We start from the raw sequence: 21,967 nt of genomic DNA, 5'->3' as shown, positions 1-21,967 counted from the left end.
TTGATCTGTCTTCCATCACACATATCAGCAGGAAAATTCAGAGTAGCTGTACTGCACATATGGATCCCAGAGCCGTTCCAGCAACCCTCAGACTGAAAGCCCAGTTTCCCAAAACCTCCACAACCATCCTCATCTAGATAAAATTAGGAGGGTAAGAATAGTGACAATGTCATGTAACTCTATACCAAAAGCCATATCATTCTGCTACTTTGCCCTTACTTTCTTTTCTCAAAGACTCAGGGATAAAATCACCTGGCATTATCAGTTAAAGAAGGTTGAAGTAATTTCTGTGATAATGTGGGTTGTTCTTGAAGTTTAGACCTGAATTCTCTGCAAATATGACCCCCTCAAATCCAGCTCAGATGAAGCCAAACACATACCTTCCAGAACACACTGAATGCCTGCTGTGTAAATGTGTGAATGTGTGAATTCATGGGGTTCTCGATCATCTGCTGCAGCTCTCCAGTGCCACGAGGACCAGACGTTGTAAAAGGCCTTTGTAGATTGACTTTTTGAATTAGACTTCTATGTTAGCACTGTCACAAGACTTAAGAGACAAAACGAGGACACTTTAAAAAAATAGCTAAGAGTAGATACTGGGCTGCAGGGTCCCTTCAGTGTTACCTGCACAGGATTTCTTTTTACACTTGCAACAGATCTCTCCCCCTATTAACACTCCAAATGCAAACACCAGGTTAACATGGGGCATTTTGTTACCAGCACAAGGATGGCATGGCACTTCACCTCGGTTTGTAATCAGCTAGCTCATCAGATGATGCTGGCTTCTCCCCTCCCTTTTCCCTAGTTACTGATAAACTCTATGAATACTGATAATTGTTCCCTGATGTTGCTCTTTTCTTTATAAGGGACTCCTGCTAGGATGTGTTTGTAAAAGAGGCAGGGGCAGGGCAGTCTTCAGCCAACAACCTCCAGTGCTAAAGACTGACCAGTTAGAAGCAGCTGTAGGCTAATACTAGCACTTATTAAGGACTTTTCACAAGATTGCAAAAAACGAGCAAAACCTGTACTAACCCTGTTTACAGGTTGGAGAGAGAACTGTAATCTGCAAGAGACAGGCAAAATTTATAGCAAATACCCGAGTGGAAGGATCTGGTATCATAAACTGTGTTTTGGAAACCCTGGATTCTGCTTCTGACACTGAGAAAGTAATTTTTCTGTGTCTCAGTTTCATTCAGTAAAATAAATGGGAGATTTGCTACCGACATCCTTTGAAAACGGAACAGAGATGGCACTGTAGGTGCGAAGAGTTGTGAGTGGTGCTGACTGACATCTACTGGTAAACTAAACACAGTTGATGAGGTAAATCCAGAAGCTTGGCTGTATTTGAGGGGGTCTGGGGATTTACGTGTTCCTTTTAAACATGAAAAGTTAGGCTTGCTCATTGTTGAGACAAATGCATCATATTCTTGGAGAGACACAGAGAAGAGACACTGCCAGGAGTTTTCCATACTCACGCCATTGCTGGTCGGGGCCACCCCTCCCCAGATGCCTGAGCCTGCTTTCAGACTCTGCCATGCCCCTCCCTGAGCACATCAGTGAACCTCTCCTTGTCTGACTTGTGCTTTGATACCGTGGTTAGGACACTGCTTTCTTCCCTCTCGGCTGGATTTGAGAGTGCTTTAAGGCAGCGCTCCTTCGGAGCACACACAGCACCCACCAGAATGGGGCTCAGACCCTAGCCCCTGCAACTGCCAACACAAATAACTGTGGTGGTGTTATCTCTTCAGAGCACCTTATACTTTTCCAGACCTCCTCCAGAAGATTTTAACCACCTCAAGCGACAGCTGTGACACTGCAGTTTGGAAGGCTACCCTCTGCAAATTGGAACAAAACACAGCCATGCACCTGCTATAGAGGAAAAAGTACTTTACTTTCCCCATCAGACTAAATAATACCAGCTCCTGATGGGAGGCCTGACAACACACATCTGAAAAGAGAAGCTGTATGAACTTATCATTCAGTGTATTTACATTATTTCTCAATCAGCTTGAAGACACAATTAACAATTAGACACAGGTGATTGCTGGGGACAAGTAATTTCCTTGCCCTACTCTAGGAAACATCATATACATGACAGTGTGTTGACAAGGAACAGACGAGACAGTTGCACGGAGACATACAAGTAAGAGAGAAGACATTAATGCAGGCACAGGCATAATCCGGGTCAGAACTTGTTTTACACTGAGCAGCACTGGCACCACCAAAGTCACAGCACAGGGTGAAGGGAGCGGTCTTTCTGCCAGAAAGGGGGGAAGGAGCTCACTGACCAGTCTGTTGATGGACCCAGGAGACCACTGTAGCCTGCAGTTCTTGTCTGATCCTAGCCAGAGCTGGTTCAGGACTCCTCAACAGGGCAGGATGACTGCTGCCCCCCCCAGCCCAAAGGAAGGGGGGGCAAGGGGGGAGCCCTGGTAAGCTGGGCTTGCAGCTCCTCCAGTTGCCACAGACAGGCAGAGTGAGGGTCAGACATCTCTCCCAGCTGCAATAGCCCCGTGAAGATTCCCATGCTCTCCCTTTGCAGGGGAAAGCTGGCTTCCCAAGTTTTGGGCATGAACAAACCCTGCAGCACAAACACAACCGTTTTGGTCCTCCAGTTGCCCTGAAGAGCAGACCACAATGCCTGTGAGCTGGTTGCCTGAGGCTGATGGTCACTGTCCCGTGGATCTGAGCCCAGCTGCCACACCCTTGTCCTCTTGCATTACCTGCCTTCCCTGATGCTTATGGGGGTCCCTGTGCACAAAGGAGCAGAATGGTGGAGGTTGCCTCCCAGCGCATAGTGACAGCAGGGCTCTTGCACTGCACTGCAGTGGCTGCAGCATCCCTGCCTCAGTGGGCAAGTTATCCATGGGGCTGGTCTTGTGGGTGTTTGGCACAGCTTGGGAGGAGAACAGAAACACCAGGCAATGCAAAGAGGGAGGTCTTGTGCCACCTTTTCTGTTGAGCAGAACAGCCAAGCAACACTCTCCCTGTCAGAAATCTGAGGCTTTATAAAGCCAGGCCTTACAGACAATCACTTTCACCTTCATTTTCTTGGCAGGACCCGAATTAGGATCCTGTTGCCCTCATAGTAGTTGCTGCTATGTTAAGGCGCTGAGCCTCAGCCAGCAACGTATCTTCCACTGACTCTTATCAGCACAGGATCAACACCCTGAAGCAGACAGTTGCTGCTTGAGTCTCTCCCATAGTGCCAGACTTAGTTCTTCACAGATCAGTATCCCAAATATTTGGTATCTATGCAGTAACACAGACTCAGGACCTCACACAATATTCTGAGTCTGTGGAAAAGGCAGGCACTCCTTCAGAGACTCCAAAAGAGTGGCCTATATTTTTGATTTTGTAATTAGGCCTCAGTAACCATAGTTTGCTATTGAGCTAGGATCTAAAACAAGGTCTTACAAATGAATTTAAGGAAGAACCTTACTCTGTGCCTTTCAACACAGAGCACCTGATTCATTAACTGCAGGGGGCTGTGTGCACTCTTCAGGCCCATTACAGAGCACAGAGCTCCTCTGTTCAATTACAATCTAGCATATGGATTTTCTGTTTAATTAAAATTTGGAAAAACAAACAAACAAAAAAAGGCCTATTTCAGGAAGTTCTCCTGACATAGGCTGTTTTCTTCTGAAAAATAAAATAGCTTCAGTGCTGAGAGTAGGAAGAAGCAAGCAACATCATTGTTCTGAGTTCAGCTGCAAAAGCTGAAGGTAAGAAGCTCTTGCTCAGTTCTGAATTCAGTGGAACTGGGAGTCGAGAACTGTGGCAATATCTCACAGATGAGTCTTGTCCCCAGCGGCAGGGCCAGTTGATGGGAAGTGAGCTGTGAGACCCTGCAGTTCCTGCATCCACAGCTCCTGGCTGAAATCTAAGCTCTGTGTGGGCTGGGTGACAAGGTCTCACAGCTCCTGCCAGGCTCTCACAGCTGAATGACCCCCTGCTTCAGTTTATCATGGTGTCTTGTAGCTGTGACAGCCCTGGAGCCTGGGCTGTCTGGAGACAGGTCTGATCCTGAGGTCCTTCAGACACTCCCAGGGAGGTTTTCCCCAGAACACAGCAACACATCCATCTTAAAAAGGTGGCAATACAGAATGCCAGTGCACATGGTCCCCACTAAACCTGTCACTACATCACATAGCACACTAAACAGTGTAGCACTGGGAGTTCTTAGCAGTGGTCTGGTACAACTCATTTGTATCGACATTAAGCCCACAGAGCCTATTTGAGGTTAACTATTGTGGAATACCAGTGATTAAGATATCTGAAAAACATTTACAGTGGTCCTGTAATAGCAGCCATAGTCTGCACCAACTACAAGGAAAAAGAAGTCTCAGCAAAGTGAAAAATGCCTGGAAAAGAAGTATTTTGCATGTGGTTGAAAAACTGACATTCATCTCATTTTCACAATATTCTTCAACTGAAATGGTGTCAGCACCCACAACTGCAAACCAAATTGTTTCCCTGACAAAAAAAGAGAAGCATCACAACTTCATAAATATGGTGCTAGTTTTGTGAAGTAACTTGAAATGCAATTTAAGGAGTGTGAAAATAGACATTAGGAGACTTCTTAGTGTCAACCACTGTGTTAGAAACCATATAACCAGAAGTCTGTTCCCTAACACTCAGACCTAGGACTCTACCAAGTAACAACTGCCTCTCCATTTATGATATTTCAGATCTCCTCCCAATTACACAGGGAGTCAGCTGCCATTTTAGTTATCCAGAGTTAGGTGTTAGTATCCTCTTTTCTCAACATCTGAATCTAAGGTACAGAGAGAGTTACTAAAGCGTTCTGGAAACAAACTACAACAGAACAAAACTGTTGGCAACCAGAGAGGCACAAACAACTAAATTTCTCCTTTCCATATCACACTAATGATTATATTCTGCTTTGTTTACACGATAACCACATCTTTGTCCTGCAGACAATTGTGTGTGTTGGGAACAAATTGCAATGTGCCTCTCTGGACACAAGTGTTCACAGAGTTCTGGGGTCTCTACTTTTTGGGAAAGGGTAGATAAAAGTCTTTGCATTGGCCTGTTCAGAGGCAGAAACCTAATACATCACCCAGTTCCAAATTTCCACCTGCTCCAGAAATATGGGGGGGCGGAAGTTCTAGCTTTGTGACATTATACATCATTACACTGGAAAAGAGCATCCCTGATTTTTCACATCACCAGTTCCTGGCAACAGCGGTGTCTGTGTCCAACTGTCTGGATTATTCTAACAGTGGGGAAACAACTGACAGTTACTTAGTACCATAGGAGCCACACTGGGAGCACTGGGCTGTTCACTAGAAGCACGCATCAGACTGTGGCTGGATGTTCTTGGGCACCTGAGACCCCGGCACACTTGACCTGGACAAGATGGGATAGATCCCATTTTGGGAAGAGTTGCCACTCAGGTTGTTTCCCTGAACATGTTCCATCCCCCAACCTTCTGCTTCTTCTTTCCCCAGCTGGTCTAGTCTCTGGGGGAGCAGGTCTTCCTGATTGGGTTCTTCCTCCTGTGAAGCAGAAGGAAGAGTGACCTGCAATGTTAGCAAGCTACCAAGAAGTCTAGCAACACTCCAGGAGAGAGACAAGGTGTGTATGATACTTAAATATCTTCCCACATTCTTCCAGAAATTAGTACAAGCCTGCCTGCCTATTAAAGATCCAATATACTGTTTTCTGCAATACACTGATGAATGCACATTCAAGCATTAGACAAATGAGGAGAGATTCATCCTTTTTTACCCTCTACGAGAACAGTCACAGAAATGCCGTGGCAAAGCAAATTGCAAACACTCAAATATGCTTTCAGGCATGTTCATATGAGAAGTAGGACCCCCCAAAACACTCTCAGATGGGAAGGGATCACAAGACTACTCTGCAAAAGAGAGGCTTCTTTCTGACCTTCTCCGCTAGGTCACTTTGTGTTCTTTGGCTATTCTCATTATCAAAGCCGTAAAAATATGAGGTGATGACATGGCTCCCACATGGCTTGCTGCCTTTGACTTTAAAGCTGAAGACCCAAAATATGCTGGTTGACTGGATATAGGCAGTCTTTGGCAAAAGTCACAATTCTGCAATAATGGGCATACCGCTAACAATCTTCCACCTTCACCTGTGTGATAGATAATCCACAGGCAAGATGTTGTTAAGATCACAGTCCACAACACTGTCATGAGCTGCTCTTGCTGGGAAGGACAGTACGAGGGTTTTTTTATGTCTGAGGATAAGTAGGTACAAAGCAACTGAAGACAAGTGAATTGCACCCACTGCCACAGGAATGAGTTTGGCCTCAAAGGAGTTGGAAGGTATGTTAAAAGGTACCATGGTTAACTGGGGGGACATGAAAGCAAGAGGCTTTGTGTCACTTTGCTTGAACAGAAAAGGCTTGATCGTACAAAATGTTGACCCTGCCCAGTCCTTTTTGTCTTATGTCAGTGGGGACTGGAAAAGCAAAGATGATACTAGGCCCTCTCACACAGCAGGGCTGGTCACGTGCCCTGAAGCTGGTTCAAATGCATAATGGAGAGCTACCAACCTTGCTAACATTATCCAGTGGTTTGCCCAACAGGTCCTTCCTCTTCAGCTTGTTTCTTTCCAGCGTGTCTAGCTTGCTCACCACTGCATCAATCTTGGAACCAATGCTGTTTATGGACTGTTCCAGCTGCAGCACACGTTGCAGGAGGCTGGGGGAGACATGGAGAGTATTTGCAAGGTTTTTCTTGTAATGAACAGTAGGATTTTCAGCAGACATCTTATGGACAATGGGCCAGACCTCAAATATGAGTGAATGCTCCACATCAGATAATTGATTCATACCTACTGAAGACATAACTCCCTGCTACACTGTGTTTTCAACTGTAATCAGTGTTTCTGCTTAGGATGGATCCCAGCCAGTTTGGATCACAGTCCAGCCACAATACAATCCCATTATTAAATATTGCACCTGTCTCTCCTCTGATATGGCCCTATGTGGATTGCTCAGTGTTTCTCAGTAGCAGAATCAGGATGTCCTGATTCTCTGTGCTGTATTTATCCCATGCTCCTCCTGTGTAAGGAACAGTCAAGTGTAATTCTCAGATCTGGAGGATGAAGGCCAACTAGGCTATAAAATCGAGGATATTTATTCCCACAGGACCTTCTGTAGAGGTATCAACTTCCCCTGGCCCAGTTATCCAGGTTACCTTCTGGCCTGAAACATGACAGTATATTGTCTGTGGCCAGCTGACAGCTGCAGAGGTTATTCAAGAGGCAGAAAGCAAAATTTCTTAACTCAATCTTTTATAGGAACAAGCAAACTACATTACAAGAACTGTCCCAGTTCTCTCCCAACCTGCTCATTGACACATGTGCAAGATAAAAAGGGACAAGATCTTACTGAAACGGCTCAGCATCAGTGTAAACAGTTACACCAGGGAAGGAAGCAGCAGGAAATCAGACCCCTCATTTGCAGAGGGATTAAACTACTGTCAGCACAAACATACACTTGGAACTCTTCTTTGGAGACCCAGGTGGCCTGTCTTGCTTCCAGGTAGGTCAGATTCTCATCCAGGTTGTTGTCGCTACAGGATTTCCCCAAATTTTCAATCTCTGTATTCAGAGCAACCTAGAAGATAGATAAAGAAACTCCTGCAAAGTTGGATACTAACTCTGTGTCAGCTTCACTGTGAATAACACAGAGTTTCACAGGCAGTGATATATTCAGCTGCTATCCAGGCAGAGTTGGAGCTGTATTTGAGTTGCCTGCTTAGTTTATACCACAAACCCAAAGATTCCAGAGATCACTTTGGAGTGATCTCTACCAACGAGGGGGTTTCTTTCCTTGCCCTTTTTTTACCCTTTTTGCCTCTAGGTCATGCTTCATCTGCTGTTGCTCCTCTTCATCAAGGATGTGATTGCCATCTTTGTCAAACCTGGAGAAGGCTGCTGTGATCTCATGGTCTGCATGTCCCAGTCTGCAAAAGAATAGAAAGAGAAAGCTCAAAGCACTGAATTACACTGTTAAGCTCTAACAGTGCAGGAACACCTCTTTTGAAATGAGTGTATTGTTTTCTCCCGCCAGTGACAAACCTAAACATCCCACATGGGAAAGACATAGTAACACAAACCTATTTAGAACAGATTAAACATCTGAGGAAAGATGACAACTACTTTTTTTTTTTTTTTTTTTTTTTTTGAGTCTTACATTGCCCAGATCTGAGCTAACAGCTCTCCCAGTCTTGAAAACCAGAGAATTTAAATTACCTGTATTACCAAGAGAAAGGGCTAGGTAGGCAACCCTCAAGCTGACTCACTTACTCCTTCAAGCTGTTCTTGAAGTCTTCAAAGTCCAGTTCTTTCGTTCCATTCTGCAGTGCTTTCTGCACATCAGAAATCTGCTCTTTCTTCAGCTTCAGCTTCATGAGCGTCCGGTTGTAGCTCTGTTACCAAGGGTGCAAACAGCCACGGAATCATACAGGCAGAACAGTGAAAAACAGGGCAGAGCACAATGCAGTATGGGTGAGCAGATGCCAAGTAATACAGGGAGAGTTTAAGCTTTCCAGAGGCAAATATACAACACTGCTGAATGAACCCCATCTCTAAACTAGGATCACACCTTCAACGCAACACCAACATGGTAGCCGGGGTCTCCATGCAAAGTTTGCCCTCTCCTTTTCTCCTCCCGACTCTCTCTTTATGACGTCTCCCAGTCATCAGCTGTTTAAGATAATGTCGCAAATACTCTGCAGAATATTGGTCCCACAGCACAGAGCTGTAACCTTCCAGGACCTTTTCTGGAATTTCCCATGGGAAATCCAGATATAACCCACTAGATTTGCACCACTGTAACATGCTCAGCTTAGCAAAATAGGACCTGCCAATTTATTGATCAAAGTACACTCTATCAAGGACTATCAAGGACTCTATCAAGCTTTGTCTAGAGACTTTCCTGGGAAGAAAAGTCTTTCAGAAACACTGCCAGCAAGTAACAGGATTCCCCCAAGCCCTGCTTTCTCATCTTCTCATTGCCAAAGGATCTGGGAGCTTGATTTATCCCAGAAGGGAACTCTAACTCCTGTGTGCACCAAGAATGTGGACCTGCAGTTGGCAACCACTATTTCTCTCTAGTAAATTCCATGTAGGTCAGGAACTTTCAGAAAATGCTTCAGTATTTAGCTAGAAAGTAGCACAGCTTTCACCATTCATCACCTGCTTCAAGATGTCCGAGAGCTGCAGCTCATCCTTCTGGCTTGAAAGCTCCTCCTTAACTTCTGAGTACGTGTCATTGATGATTGCCAGAAACATATTCTAGAAAAATGGGAAGAAGAGATATGAATAAGCATGAGGCATCTTGCCTGCTCCAGCAGCTCATGAAGCAGCAAGAGACAGAGGCAGGCACGGACGTGCAGGGCTTAGTTAAACAAGGGGCTGTTTCCACATGGGGTATCCCTCGGGCAAACTAAAGTGGTTGAAGGGAAGGCCCACTCCAGCCACACAGTGCTTTCTCACTGTGAGGGAGGTCCTTGCAGTTAAAGGAGTGGTTGAAGGTACCCAGTTCAAATACCACCTTTGGTAGCCTCTCCTGCAAGATCTTAGGTTACACTTGGATTCCTGGCACTGGGTGTTTAACTTGGTCATTACGAGCATCCCTCTGCATCCATTGCCTAGAAAGCCAGAGACTGTCCCCATGCTTTGTTCACTGCCTGCTATAGAGCAGCTGAACTGATCCCCTTGAATTCAGCTACCACATCAGTGGTATTCCCAGTCAGTTTTAGTCTTCACCCTAAAGGATATGAATATGGCTCTTAATCCCCCTCATCATCAAATCCCCAATTGCAATGATGTGCTCTTTGTCTACTTCAGTCTATTTGCACTGCAGAGCTATCACAACAGAAACTTCTTTTCTCTCTAAGCTTTTGCACTGCACCTAACTCGGGGACTATCAGGAGGGGTCTCGCAAACACTGCTGTCAATATGGGAGCAAGGAGGGCTTTCTTGCTTACCAGGAGCACAAAGAAAACAAAGAACACATAGGTGACAAAGTAAATAGGCCCAAGGACCCTGTTGGCATTGTCAATGGAATTGTAGTCAAAATCACCAAGAATTATCCGAAACTGAGTGAAGCTGGAGGAGAGAAAGAGCACAAGGTCATGCAAAGGCACATAAATTTATCCTACATCTTCAGACAGTTCTGAGGTGAACCCTGAATCTGCCTGCAGCCCAGATGGTCACAGGCACAAGCCAGAGCAGGGTCTAAGTCACTCAGTCTGACTGGTGAGTTAAATTTACCCACAGTATTTCAGGGGTGAAGCAAGCTGATCTGGTTAGAGCAAGAGCTGGCTGGAAAGGAAAACATGGTTTCCCCACAAGTTTCTGGTTGCCCAAAGTGTGTTTTGGTCTAAATAGCAGTTAAACAGGCAAAAGCCACAAAACCAACCTGAATTTTCCCTTATAAAGGCACTTGACTCACTGAAGCCTTCTCTTTCAAGAGAGTTCATGAGACTGTGAAGAGGATGTTAGTAACGGACAATGCTCTTCAACTTTTGCAATTCATAGCCCCTATAATGAAGCAAGTTTCTATTGATCAGAAGTTTGCTTATCTCTGTTCACTTGTAGACCCCTTAAAGGCAGCACCTGGATGCCAGAGGCCTGTGGAACACAGGCTGGAAAACGCTGCTGTAGCAGATACCTCTCAGGTATCTTGCTACATTATATGTGGGACTTCCCTGGAGACTGATCAGTGAAATGACCCTCATTAAGAAGTATTGTCCAATTAAAAAAATGAAACGAAAAGAAAAAGAAAGAAAAAAAAAAAAAAGAAAAAAGACAGACAGAAAGATACAGACTGTGAAGTCATGTGCAGGGAAAAGGACCTTGAGAGTCTGGAGTCCAACTATCCTGTCTGAAAAATGCAAAATTCCATTTCAGATTCCTTGCATTTGGACTATTTGGGGAGCTGGGAATGTTTTCCAGGTCTAAGGAAGATGAATATGGCATTGCTTCCTCTTCTTTGGTTTAAAATGCCCCAATTCAGTGAAGTTGAAGTGTCTCCTTACAATAAGAAATTACTTTTATCTCTTTTGTTTTGAAAATGCCTACTTAATCTTATTTAGACTATTATACAACATATTTTAGAAAACTTCATGTTGAATTTTTATTAAAATTAACATATTATAACACTACCAATTTTCAGAAATTTATCCTTTCAGAAGTTTATCCCTTTTCAGAAGTTTATCCTAACTAGGCCTAAAGCCATCTGACAGTGTATAGAAACACAACTTTGCCAAGATCTCAGTGCCAGTCAGACAGTGCCTTTCTACTGCCTTTACAGACCCATAGCGGGCAAGAAGGTAACAAAAGGTTCTGCAGAACAAAAACTAAATTATCAGCTGAGCTATGATGCTTTTCTGCAGAAAGACATTAAGCTACTCTACGTGTTGAGTACCCTTGGTGAACCTAACAGCTCCACATGAAGGGAAAGCTGTCTAGGCTTAGCAAACTGAAACTTCTCACTAAACGTTCCCATGGAAAGGCTGGGTTTTCTGTTGAGTTGTAGGGCTGCAAGGAGTCTCAAAGTCTGGTAGGATCAGCTACTTGTATCCCTACCAATAAACATCATACAACCAGAAATCTGTCTGTAACCATCAATCTTCTCACTGCTTTCTTTTGTCCATGTCACAGCTGGCGGACTGTGACTTGTCAACCACTGTGGCTTTATTGCAACTAGATATAACAGGTATCTGATTGACATTCAGATCTGCAATTGGGGAGAGGTTAAAAAACAGTTAAAATTCTTTTGATGAAATGATAGAAACATGGTTCTGACTTACACACTTACATGCATTTAACAAAGGTACTGAAGTTTTCCACTTGTGACCCAAAAAGGAGGTAACCCAGCTGGGCATATGCAAAGAAGACAATGAAGAACATAATGGCAAAGCCCAGGATGTCCTTGGCACAACGTGCCAATGTGGAGGAGAGCTGGGTCATCGTTTTGTTAAAGCTAATATACTTGAATATCTGCAAGAAGAAAGAACAGGGACAAAGTTAGGCCAAACCATCAGCTAGGTCATTCTCTCTCATACGTGTATGCTTACTAAGACAAGAGGTTCACTACAGTACCAAAGGACAGAGAAGACAGCCAGGCTAGGAGAATGGTGGCTTAGTTTTCAGGATATTTGTCCCAGGTGTGCCACCATCTTCCTGTGGGATCATAAACACATGACTGTTCCTTGTGTCAAGGGAAAAATGTAAAGAGGGATGGCTATAAGGGCAAATGTCTTGAGGCTAATGAGGACCCCCAAGTACAGTGTGGCTTTCCACCATGCCAAGATGCTTTGGTTGAAATGCAAAGTCCATGCCAACAGATGGCTCATTTCTAGTTGTTGGGTGGCCATCATGAAAGGAAAACATGGCTTGGCAGATTATCCTCCAAAATACTAAAATAATAGAGGATGGACAAAGTTATCTTGTACTCAGCATTTTCTAAACCACTTTTACACCACAGCGTCTGAGCTCCTCTCCCTGTCCACTATCTCCAAATAACTGGCCTCATAACGCAGCTTGAAAAGTTGTCTGGATTTACCGCAAAACAGAGCATGTGACTTTGAGAGGGAAATCCTCTGTTATATAGCTGTTACTCTCATTCACTCAGAGGGATGGAAGAGTCAACCCCCAAGCTACCTCGAGGAAGAGGTCTGAGACTGGAGGCCTGGCACCTCCCACACCCCCTACAATACCTTGATCCAGGCAAAGAATAAGTTGACTGCATTCATATTGTTGTATTGTGTCTGCCAGAATGCCAAGAACTCGAAGTCCGCGTAGGTGTTGGGGTGTTTCAGCAACTCTCCCAACAGTCTGTTCACCTCAATGGTGCGAAAGATGTGAAACCCAATAGCGACAATGGAGAGCTGCAAAGAGAAAGAGTCTGCAGTGACCGCTGTACCTGTGCTTTCCACAGAAATTAAAGTGTCACAGAATTCCTTGGTATCACACTTCAGAACTGCGGTCTACTGGTGGGGGATGGAAATAAGGTCATAATGTGCTGAATGATGCCTTGACTTCACAGCCTCTCAGGCATCTTTAAGGGAAGATTTTTCTTCTAACAGCTGATAGAAGACCATGTGTCCATTTACTCAGCTAGTTTATTTTACTATTAGAGCAAAATATGTGCCAGCTCTTGCCTTATCTAGACCAGTTTCCCCGTTCCTTCATTTCTTTTGGCTCTTATACCTCTCTGCCATTGCTACTCCCAAAAGAACGTGCAAGATCCTCACCAGAATGACAACTACATCCAGGATGTTCCAGATGCTGGTGAAGTACTGAAGCTTGTGGATACGCAGCTCCAAAATCTCCTCCACAACATAGTAGAAGATGAAGACACAGAAGACAATTTCACAGGCAACAATGAAGAAGTCCCATGTGCTGACATATCGTATAAGCTTGACTGTCCGGATTTGCCAGGAGGGAATTGCACCACCAGTGGCTGGAAACTCAACCACTAACCTTGAAGGGGACAAGAAAACTCTGATAATTACAAACAGGGGGATGGAAGCTCTTAGATAATTTTGAGAGGCATCAAACCCGATGGTGAGGCATCCACCAAACCATGAGTGGAAGAGTTGTGCATGTGTTCACACAGCCTTATCTCTGCTGCTTCACTGCCCATGATAGGAAAGGGTGAAAGGTGAAGAGAATTGTGACTGGTTATGTCAGGAAGACCAAGCCTTCATACTAATCCATATACCCCCCTGGTGGACTGTATTAAAATATTTGCATTTTAATAAACTGTGGCATTGAGGAAGAAGCAAGAGGCAGAAGAATTTTCAGTGGGACTCAGCTTACCTCAGAACGCAGAACAGATTGATATTTGCATTATACACAGAGAAATCAATGAAGACAACTCGTGTCCCCCGATCCAGCCACAATTTCTCCTTCAAGACTTGCAGGGCTTCAGCACTCTCTTCTCTGGTCAACTTGAGGTCTATGTAGTATCCTCCCCCACTGTAACTAGTTAGTCTTCCCCAGTGAGATGAGCCACCCAGCTCCTCCTCAGAATGGTACCTCCACCTGCAACAGACAAGCCATAAGCAAAGGCATCGCCACCCCAGGCTTGAATATGACCTTGTAGCCAGGAGAAACTAGACTATATCTTCAAGGGACAGAGCAGTTTTTAATTAAAGAGTTGACACTTAATTCCTATTCCAGATCTGAGCCTACATCAGCTCTTCACTATTGTTAGATTTCTGATCTAGTGCTTCCCAGCAGTGACACAACATGACTTGTGATACTATGGAGGGAAAATTCTGCAGGTTTGTTGGTTATGCTTGGCCTTATTGATAGACAAAAAGGACTTGCTGCCTCTGACTGCAAGGGGAATTCCAACCTTATGTGAGAAACTCAACCCCGGGCATCCTGCAGCTCAGCAGATCTTATTTTAACTAGGAAAGTCTAATTTGGATTTTCTAATCCTGAACAGCAGAAAATGTGCTTACGCTGTTCCATTGATGAGCCCAAAGGAGATCCTTTCCTCCTTGTCTTCTGAGTATACATCATAGCAGCCTGAGATTTCCTCCTTGAAGTCATCATGGACCAGACAGGAATTGTTCTTCACCTTCAGTTGCCGCATGCGTGGGACACCCAGCAGCAGGTTCTCATAATAGATGTATGACTGGGCACTGTGCACTGCCAGGGACTCATTGTTGTACCACCTTGTCCAGTAAAGATTATCCAGAAGCGGCCCTTGTGCATACTGCAAGAGAGGGAGAGGAAAACAACCTCCTCATAGCCCACACATCAGAGGGATTTTCTTAGCCTGGGCTTGAGATAGTAAGACCTGACCCACCCCTTTCGAATCCCCAAGATGGAAAGTAGTAGAAGCTTGTGTTGGATGTATGCTAAGGAGGGGAAAGACCAGGGCTGGTGGTAGGAGATGCTGGGCAGCAGGGTTGTTGTCTCCTCACAGGCCTGTAATGTGGTTGCTGCACCTTGTTGGGCTAATGAAGGGACAAGAGCTCTACAATTCTCTTTGTCCCTTCCACTTCAGTGAGCACAAGTCTCAAGGAATTGCCTTGGCATGGGGTGTGAACTGTGAAAAGGGTGTGTGCCAGTGCCCTGGAAACAGTGGGAGAAAACCAATAGTGCCATAGTTCGCTGTACTTTTTTAATATAACAGAATTTCTGGCTGACTGTCAGAGATAAGCAGTTGCAATATCTCAACAGCATTCACTGTGGTTCATATTATTCCTTCACCAGTTCTCTGATAGAAATGTGTTAGACCCCAGACATCTTTTTCCCTCGTTATTCTCTTCAGTAAAAGTCAGTGCAAATTTAAATCCAGGTTCTTCATAAAGAATTTATAGATCAGACCAGTCCAGGCATAAATTACAGGCAGGTTAAGTATGCTGTTCCTACAATTGCCCATGAAAATGGACATAGGTCTATTAGTAAGACACCAACATGAAGACACTGGACTGGAGGATTCAAAGCCATTTCTACCACAAGGAAACCTGGAGTAAATCACTTGGCCTCTCCGGGCCAGTCCTCCCTGTCTGTGCAATGAGCATCATATCACAGCAATTTATTTTTGTTATGTCCTGCCTGTTTAACTGGTACGTTACTGGGGAGTAGGCTCTTCTGGGCACACACAACACTTAGCCTAGCCAGTATTCTGGCCACAGTGCACACAGGGATAAATTATATTTTAAATCAGTGGATATTTTGCATGCAGATTATATTCTAACTATTGCTAGTAGCTGGCAAAAGCTCGTGGCAGCAAAATGCCTTGCTGAAATCACTAGGTAGCACATTCAGAGGAACTGAATATCCGAGTATAGCTGAGATTTCCAGGGTTCCCCATGCCAGGCCAGATTTGCACTCACCACCCAGAAGTCAGCCATGCTGCTGATGGACTGGAATGAGACACGGCCGTCCGAAGAGGTCTGCAGGAAAAGCTCAGACATCACTTTGGTGTAGTAATAGGCATTGGAACTTGTCATTCCATATGTCACTAAGAGAAGAGACAAGAATGAATATTGGAGCCTTATATATTTATATATTCACTTTCTGTGTAGCTTATACTATCACAGGTAAGCCAAGCAAAGCACAAGAGAAGAAATCTTGGGAACTATAATCATATTACTTTCTGCTTTCTTAAGGATTTGCAAACTTATCTGTTGCATATTCCAGAATTTAAAGTGTCAGACTGAGAGACTATAAGAGTATAGAAGCCAGAGAAGACCATTGAATTATGCAACTGAACATCCTGGGAAACAATTTTTGTCCTCAGACAAAATTTCTGAGGGAAATTTTCTTTCTCAGAACAAAGTCCATGATCCGTATTTTGAAGTTCTGATGTGAAGCCATGAAGGTATAGAGACACCCCATTGTCCCAAGTGGAAAGCTCCAGGTAAGTTCTTATCTACCAAGAAACCTCAAAAAGGAGCAGGCTCTAACTTCCACAAATACGTTGTCTCAACTCTCCAATGCTCCTTCCTGCAGAAAGACATCTATCATGGTGATCACTAAGAGCATGTCCTCCTTTTGAAAGGACATCATGAAAATAAAGCAGCTGTCATTCAACGCCCCACCCCCCCCTCCTCTGGATGAGTCAGTGTGCAACCACACAGAGGTCTGTGTGCATGTCTTGGTTCTTTAGGATGAATGACTGAAGCACTGTCTCCCTGGGTCAGTGTGATTGTAACTCAGGCTGGTATTGTCTGTCTGTCTATCCTGCCACAGGGTCCATGAAATATAATCCTCTTCACTGTCCCGTGCCACAGGTGCTCATTTGTGATAATGAATGAACCTTCCCAGAAAACAAACAGCCATTGTTCTACCCAGAAAAAGTCCATTAGCATTCAGTACAGGGACCAGTTAAATCCACCCAAGAACAACAGTGTGAGCTGCCATCTGCTTTATCACCTCAGCCACTCCTTCAGTCTTAGAGGGGAAAATCTCTCTGAACTCTGTGTCTTTGATCTCAGGAAGTTTCTAGAGCTGCTCTCTGGGCTTGAACATTTGCTGTGAAACTAAGAAAAGACCCTGGGCAGATTCTCCCAGGTCTGTGGAGTCAATGGCTAGGACTGATAACGTGGGTGGAAAACACTGCTTAAACCTAACCAGTATCAATTAGGTCTGGAGCAATAGTCAGTTACTTTACTTCTGTGTACAGCTGCTGTTCTGTAGGTTAATGACACACCTGCTTGCTGCAATGAGTGCATGTACAATAAATTTAACACAACAGAGTGAGGAAGTCTAATAATAAAACCTCACATTATTCCTCTGATGCTGCACACAGAAGACACCTGTGAGATATAACAGCTACTTACGTAGACAGATGTCCACCAAGAATACAATATAGACTAGCAGCTCTCGCAGTGTGGTCTTCACATAAAGTTCTCTGTTTTCAGCTGTGTTCTCTGTCAGTGTAGTGCCCCACAGACCTGTTGGGTGTAAAGAAGAAACTGGAGAGTTTTGATGGCCAAAGGCCATGTGAGGAGTTGAAGTCCTGTTCCCAAAGAACACTGTTTAGAGTTGGATTTTTGTCACTTTTCAAGGCAAAACCACTTTTCATTTCAAAACTTGACTAAGAGCTGTAAAAATGTGTTAAATAACCCCTAAAAAGAACTATTCCAGCATGAACAAAAGATTTGGGGCTGACCAAAATTGAAATATATTGGGTTTCTTATTTTGCTAAATCACTCTCCGGTTTTCTGTTTGAGTTCATTATGGACTGATCTTTTCCTGCCTGTTTTTCAGCTTAGTCTTTGCAGAAATCCAGTCTTTGTCACAACTACTCCTGAAACCACAAAATTTCATCTCAGTCATCCATGGGCCAGCAGCTGACCTTCTGATGGGACTTCCATAGCAGAACTGCATTTGATGTTAGCTTTACAACTGTTAGTCCTTTTAGTGTATATTGAACCATCAGGCCCCAAATATTTGTCCCTTGCTTACCTAAAAACTCTTGCAGATTTCTTGTCGGTCATAAGACTCAATCAGATAACCCAACTCAATATTTTCAGCATAAAATTTAGAGCCAAATTATGTTCAGGATGTCTATCAATGGAGCTCTGCTGACTTTATTGCAATACAGTTATGCCAATTGCACCAGCTAGTGACCTGATTTCTTCACACATGTGTGAAAGCAACTCATTAAACATCACCAGCGTTGATCAAAAAGAGAGGAACACTTCCTTTAAAAGGAGCCTTGATATTTTGGTTTGATGAACCGCCTGATACCATTAGTGTGTTTGTTTGTTCTTTTTGTAATGGCTTTCTGTTGTGATTTCTGAAATGCTCCTGAAGTTGAAAGGCGTAAGAACTTCCACTTGAAAGCCTAGTGATGGAAGCCATGTCAATAATACCCATAGTCTTGCTGCTTTCTGCAGCTCCAAGAGAGCTCAGTGCTGATGCCCATCCCCAGTAGCATGCAACAAACACCTTCCTGCAAGCCAGGATCAAAGCTGATCAAAGGCTACACATTTGAAGTCATCTCTGGCAGAGAATGAAGCGTTTTTTCCTTTGGAGCAAGCAAAAGTAATATAGTGGTCTGTGTGCATTTACTCCTGTCCTTTCAAACAGCTCTTTGGCATCTCAACAGACAGCTTTTTGCACCATCAGCTCCCATAGTGACTGTTGCAGCATCCACCCTCGCTCCTGGACAGACAAAGCAGTTGCCTGTTCTGGACATGCCAGACCAGCAACAGAAATGAGAGCCTGGAGAAGATCATGTGCAGGAGAGAGTATCGTGTGGTCTACAAGAATCTCCACAACGGAGAAAAACAAGGGGAAACAACCCACCCATCTGTTCATGTCACTTTTAAATAACCCCCTCATCTCTAGATATGGCTATATCACAATCTTTTAACAGGTTTATTTGTTTTTCCATGAGGCAAGGAACCCCTGCTATCCTACTTGTTGGGAACAGAGGCACAGACTTTCTTCGCTTTGGGAATAGAAGTGTACTCGGGAACACCTAAGTCAGGGACATTCAAATATCCTTGAAAACTTGGTTCAGAGACTTGCCCAAAATTATACCTGCAGGACTATGAGGCTGGTCCAGTACCCTTGCAGATTGCATCCAGTAATTGTAAAACTGTATCAGTTGAGGTTTGGTTTCAGCTGTTTCTTTAGGAAACATGCCATGGAAATATACCACCTCATAGATGAAGCATGTCCCCATCTGTGTCTCCTTTGGCACCACCCACCCCCTTGGGGATGCAGCTATTTTGGACATGACATTTGGAGTAGAAGGATACTCAAGACTAGAAGACACCCAGGCTTCCTTATGGCATCCTGCATGACCATCTAGCACTCGCAAGGCAGAGCAAAGAAAAAAACCCAGAATCTAGACAACAGGCAATGAGTGGAATTTGTAATTCTTGCCTTCCTGCTAGTAACAAGTTACTGGTAGGAATTAATGGCAATATTTGCATGATGTTCTGAGGCTCCTTTTAAACCAGACTTGTGAGCCAGGTGAGTGACTAGCTCGCAGTCTCGGGTACAGCTGGAGATCCTCTTCCAAAGGCAGTGGGAAGCTGGCTGTCCCTCATCAACCCCCATGCCACCCAGATGCCCAGCAAAGTCTGTCTGTAGGCTGGACATGAAACAGCTGGAGTGGCAAGAGGCATGCAAGAACCAGAGCGTGGGAAAGAGCAGTGGCAACTGGAGCAGCAGCTATTCACTGGTAAACCAGTCCAGTAGATGGTGAGAACAAGAAAGGGACTCAGGAAGCCAACTGTGATAAGTACCCACAAAGAGCCACGGACACGTAATCCCAAGGAATGTTTTTTAAGCAAAAAACCCCACAAACTGTCCTTGGCTAAGCAACTTCTCTTTACTACCTCCATTTTCCAGGTGAGACACTAAGGTGATTAAATGAAAGGGAAAGGGGAGAACCAGCAATATTTGAAGAGGCAATGAAAAATAGTGAGCACCTAGTAAAGATGCAAAGGAAGGATGCAAATTCTTCAAGGAAAAAGTCCCCACCTCTGTGAGGCTGATAGAGGCCTTTCTTCCGACTGCACTGGCCTTTGGAACTCATCTTCCCAGCTCTGGTCTGTCCTGCAACCCTATTTACCACTCTTGCTGGCAGGGCACGCTGCTGCAAATCATAGAAGCAGCAAATGCTGTAGTGTCCTGACAGGTATTTTCATTTGCATGCTCCAGTTTCAGCCCTGGCACCTCACAAATGGAACTCTGGTGTTAAAAGTATGGATTTGTTTTGCCTTTTTAAGTCTCAAACAATGCCTAGAAGAAAGGATATCAGAATAAAACAGATAAATGGTATGCTGCTTCTGAACAATCTATAATTACTCACCAAGCCCACCCAGCACTTCTTGGCTGGGAGAAACCTCTAAAGCTTTAGCTCTGGTTTCCATATGAATTAATAGTGTTAGATTGTAACTGCAATTACAAGAAAGAATTGATCATAAAGGGGCTGTGCAACTCAGGACCAGGCTATACTGTTATCCACTCACATGTACCAGTAGAGAGTACAGCTCTGAGAAAGGTTCTTGCCTTACAAGTCAGGAAGAAAAGACACATTGGCAAGAAAATAATAGTTTCCACAAGAAACACAGTTTCTTGCTTTGCCTTCTCTGTTTTTACAGTATTAGGATTTTATGTCTTCTGTAAGAAACTGTTCAACAAATGCTTTTGCCCAGGACTGTATCCTCACAGGAGACCTACCTTGCTCCCAGGTTTTTGATTGCGTCTGAATAAGCCTACATAATATTTCATTCCTCTTTGTCTTTTAAACTGGAGACTAGCACCTCTTTCTTCCACCTGTCTTCAAGCAAAGCCTTGTTTGATAAATTCCTGTTACCCTCTGTATTGCAGTCCTACCAGTGCTAGATTTTCTCTGGTGGATATTTATATCAGTTCTTAAGTTACCATAACACAGGGACCAGTACCACTCCATCTAGAAAACACACACAAAGACAGAATATTTTCATCACCAGAGTGTCGGCTCCTGTGGGTTCAGGACACCTAAGTTCCATCCAAAGCTCTGCCAACAGATTCACTGCACGACCCTGAGCACACCACTAAGTCTGTCTGTACCTCCTGCTTTGTAGTAGAGGTAACATGACAGACCCTGGAGCCACAGCAAGGCACACGGACTGAGGATGCTCCTTCCAGGTCAGCCAAAGACGATATCCAGAGTAATGCTAGTTTATGTTGAGCAGGTTCCTGAGCTACACAAACACTATGGGGTTTCTACTTTCTGCATCCCCCTCCACCCCCACGCCCCCCCATTGCTCTTCCTAAGGGCTAGCAAATCCTTTCTAGTGAGATGTCAAAGCTTTACCTCGGATGCCTCTGAAGATGTAGAAGCAGCGCTTGAGGAAAGAACTTGTCTTCCCATCCACAGCTTTGCTCTGCTCTTCCTGGTAGGGCAGTGGATCCCTCAGCTCTTCAAAGTTCTCATAGGGATTCTCCAGGATGGACTTCGGGTTGTAGATGGCCCGAATCTTCAATGAGGTAGAGGGAGAGCCATTGTAAACAGGATTGTCCCAAGCTTTCTTCCCCACTGCCTCCAGTTCATGCTCCTCTGAGGCTCTAAAGTGGCTCTCAGCTCTGCTGTTTAGGTGAGACGCGCTCATGGCCGGTCACTGCCAGCAGAAAAACTCTTCAACTGGACTTGTGAAGATTGCCAGCCCAGGCTGGAGTTGTAAGCTAACAGAGAGATAGTCAGTCAATGCCAAACAGCTTGCCTGCCTCAGCAGCCAGGGGAGGGCACACGAACAGCTTCCCACAGAGAGCACATCGCCTCTCTCTTTTATACCAGCTCAGCTGGTGACACCTATCAGAGGGGTGGCACTACCCGTCGTTAGGAACCACCGTCAGCCCTATTATCCCAGCAGTCCTGAGAACACCGACACGTCTAGGAGACCACCTCTGCTTCCCAACGGAGATAACAGATCTAGATGCCGGCGTAGGAAGAGGAAGCTGCTAGGAGACAGCCCCTGCATTG

The 21,967-nt window shown here is 44.5% G+C and overlaps 1 protein-coding gene across 1 annotated transcript; it reads right to left on the bottom strand.

Moving 5' to 3' along the window:
- Positions 1 to 5,309: 5,309 nt before the first annotated feature.
- Positions 5,310 to 21,596, bottom strand: LOC141945622 (polycystin-2-like protein 1). Its single transcript, XM_074873999.1, has 15 exons — positions 21,302 to 21,596; positions 17,319 to 17,432; positions 15,870 to 15,997; positions 14,484 to 14,740; positions 13,834 to 14,058; positions 13,266 to 13,494; positions 12,729 to 12,899; positions 11,828 to 12,009; positions 9,993 to 10,113; positions 9,199 to 9,297; positions 8,308 to 8,429; positions 7,847 to 7,964; positions 7,494 to 7,615; positions 6,548 to 6,695; positions 5,310 to 5,522 (listed from the first exon to the last, which is right to left on the bottom strand). Exons 1-15 carry the CDS (start codon positions 21,594 to 21,596, stop codon positions 5,310 to 5,312), a joined length of 2,544 nt encoding a protein of 847 aa, XP_074730100.1.
- Between the last annotated feature and the right edge of the window lie 371 nt (positions 21,597 to 21,967).

The sequence above is a fragment of the Strix uralensis genome, chromosome 7, assembly GCF_047716275.1.
Source record: "Strix uralensis isolate ZFMK-TIS-50842 chromosome 7, bStrUra1, whole genome shotgun sequence".
NCBI lineage: Eukaryota > Metazoa > Chordata > Aves > Strigiformes > Strigidae > Strix > Strix uralensis.
This window is presented reverse-complemented; position numbering and strand designations above follow the sequence as displayed.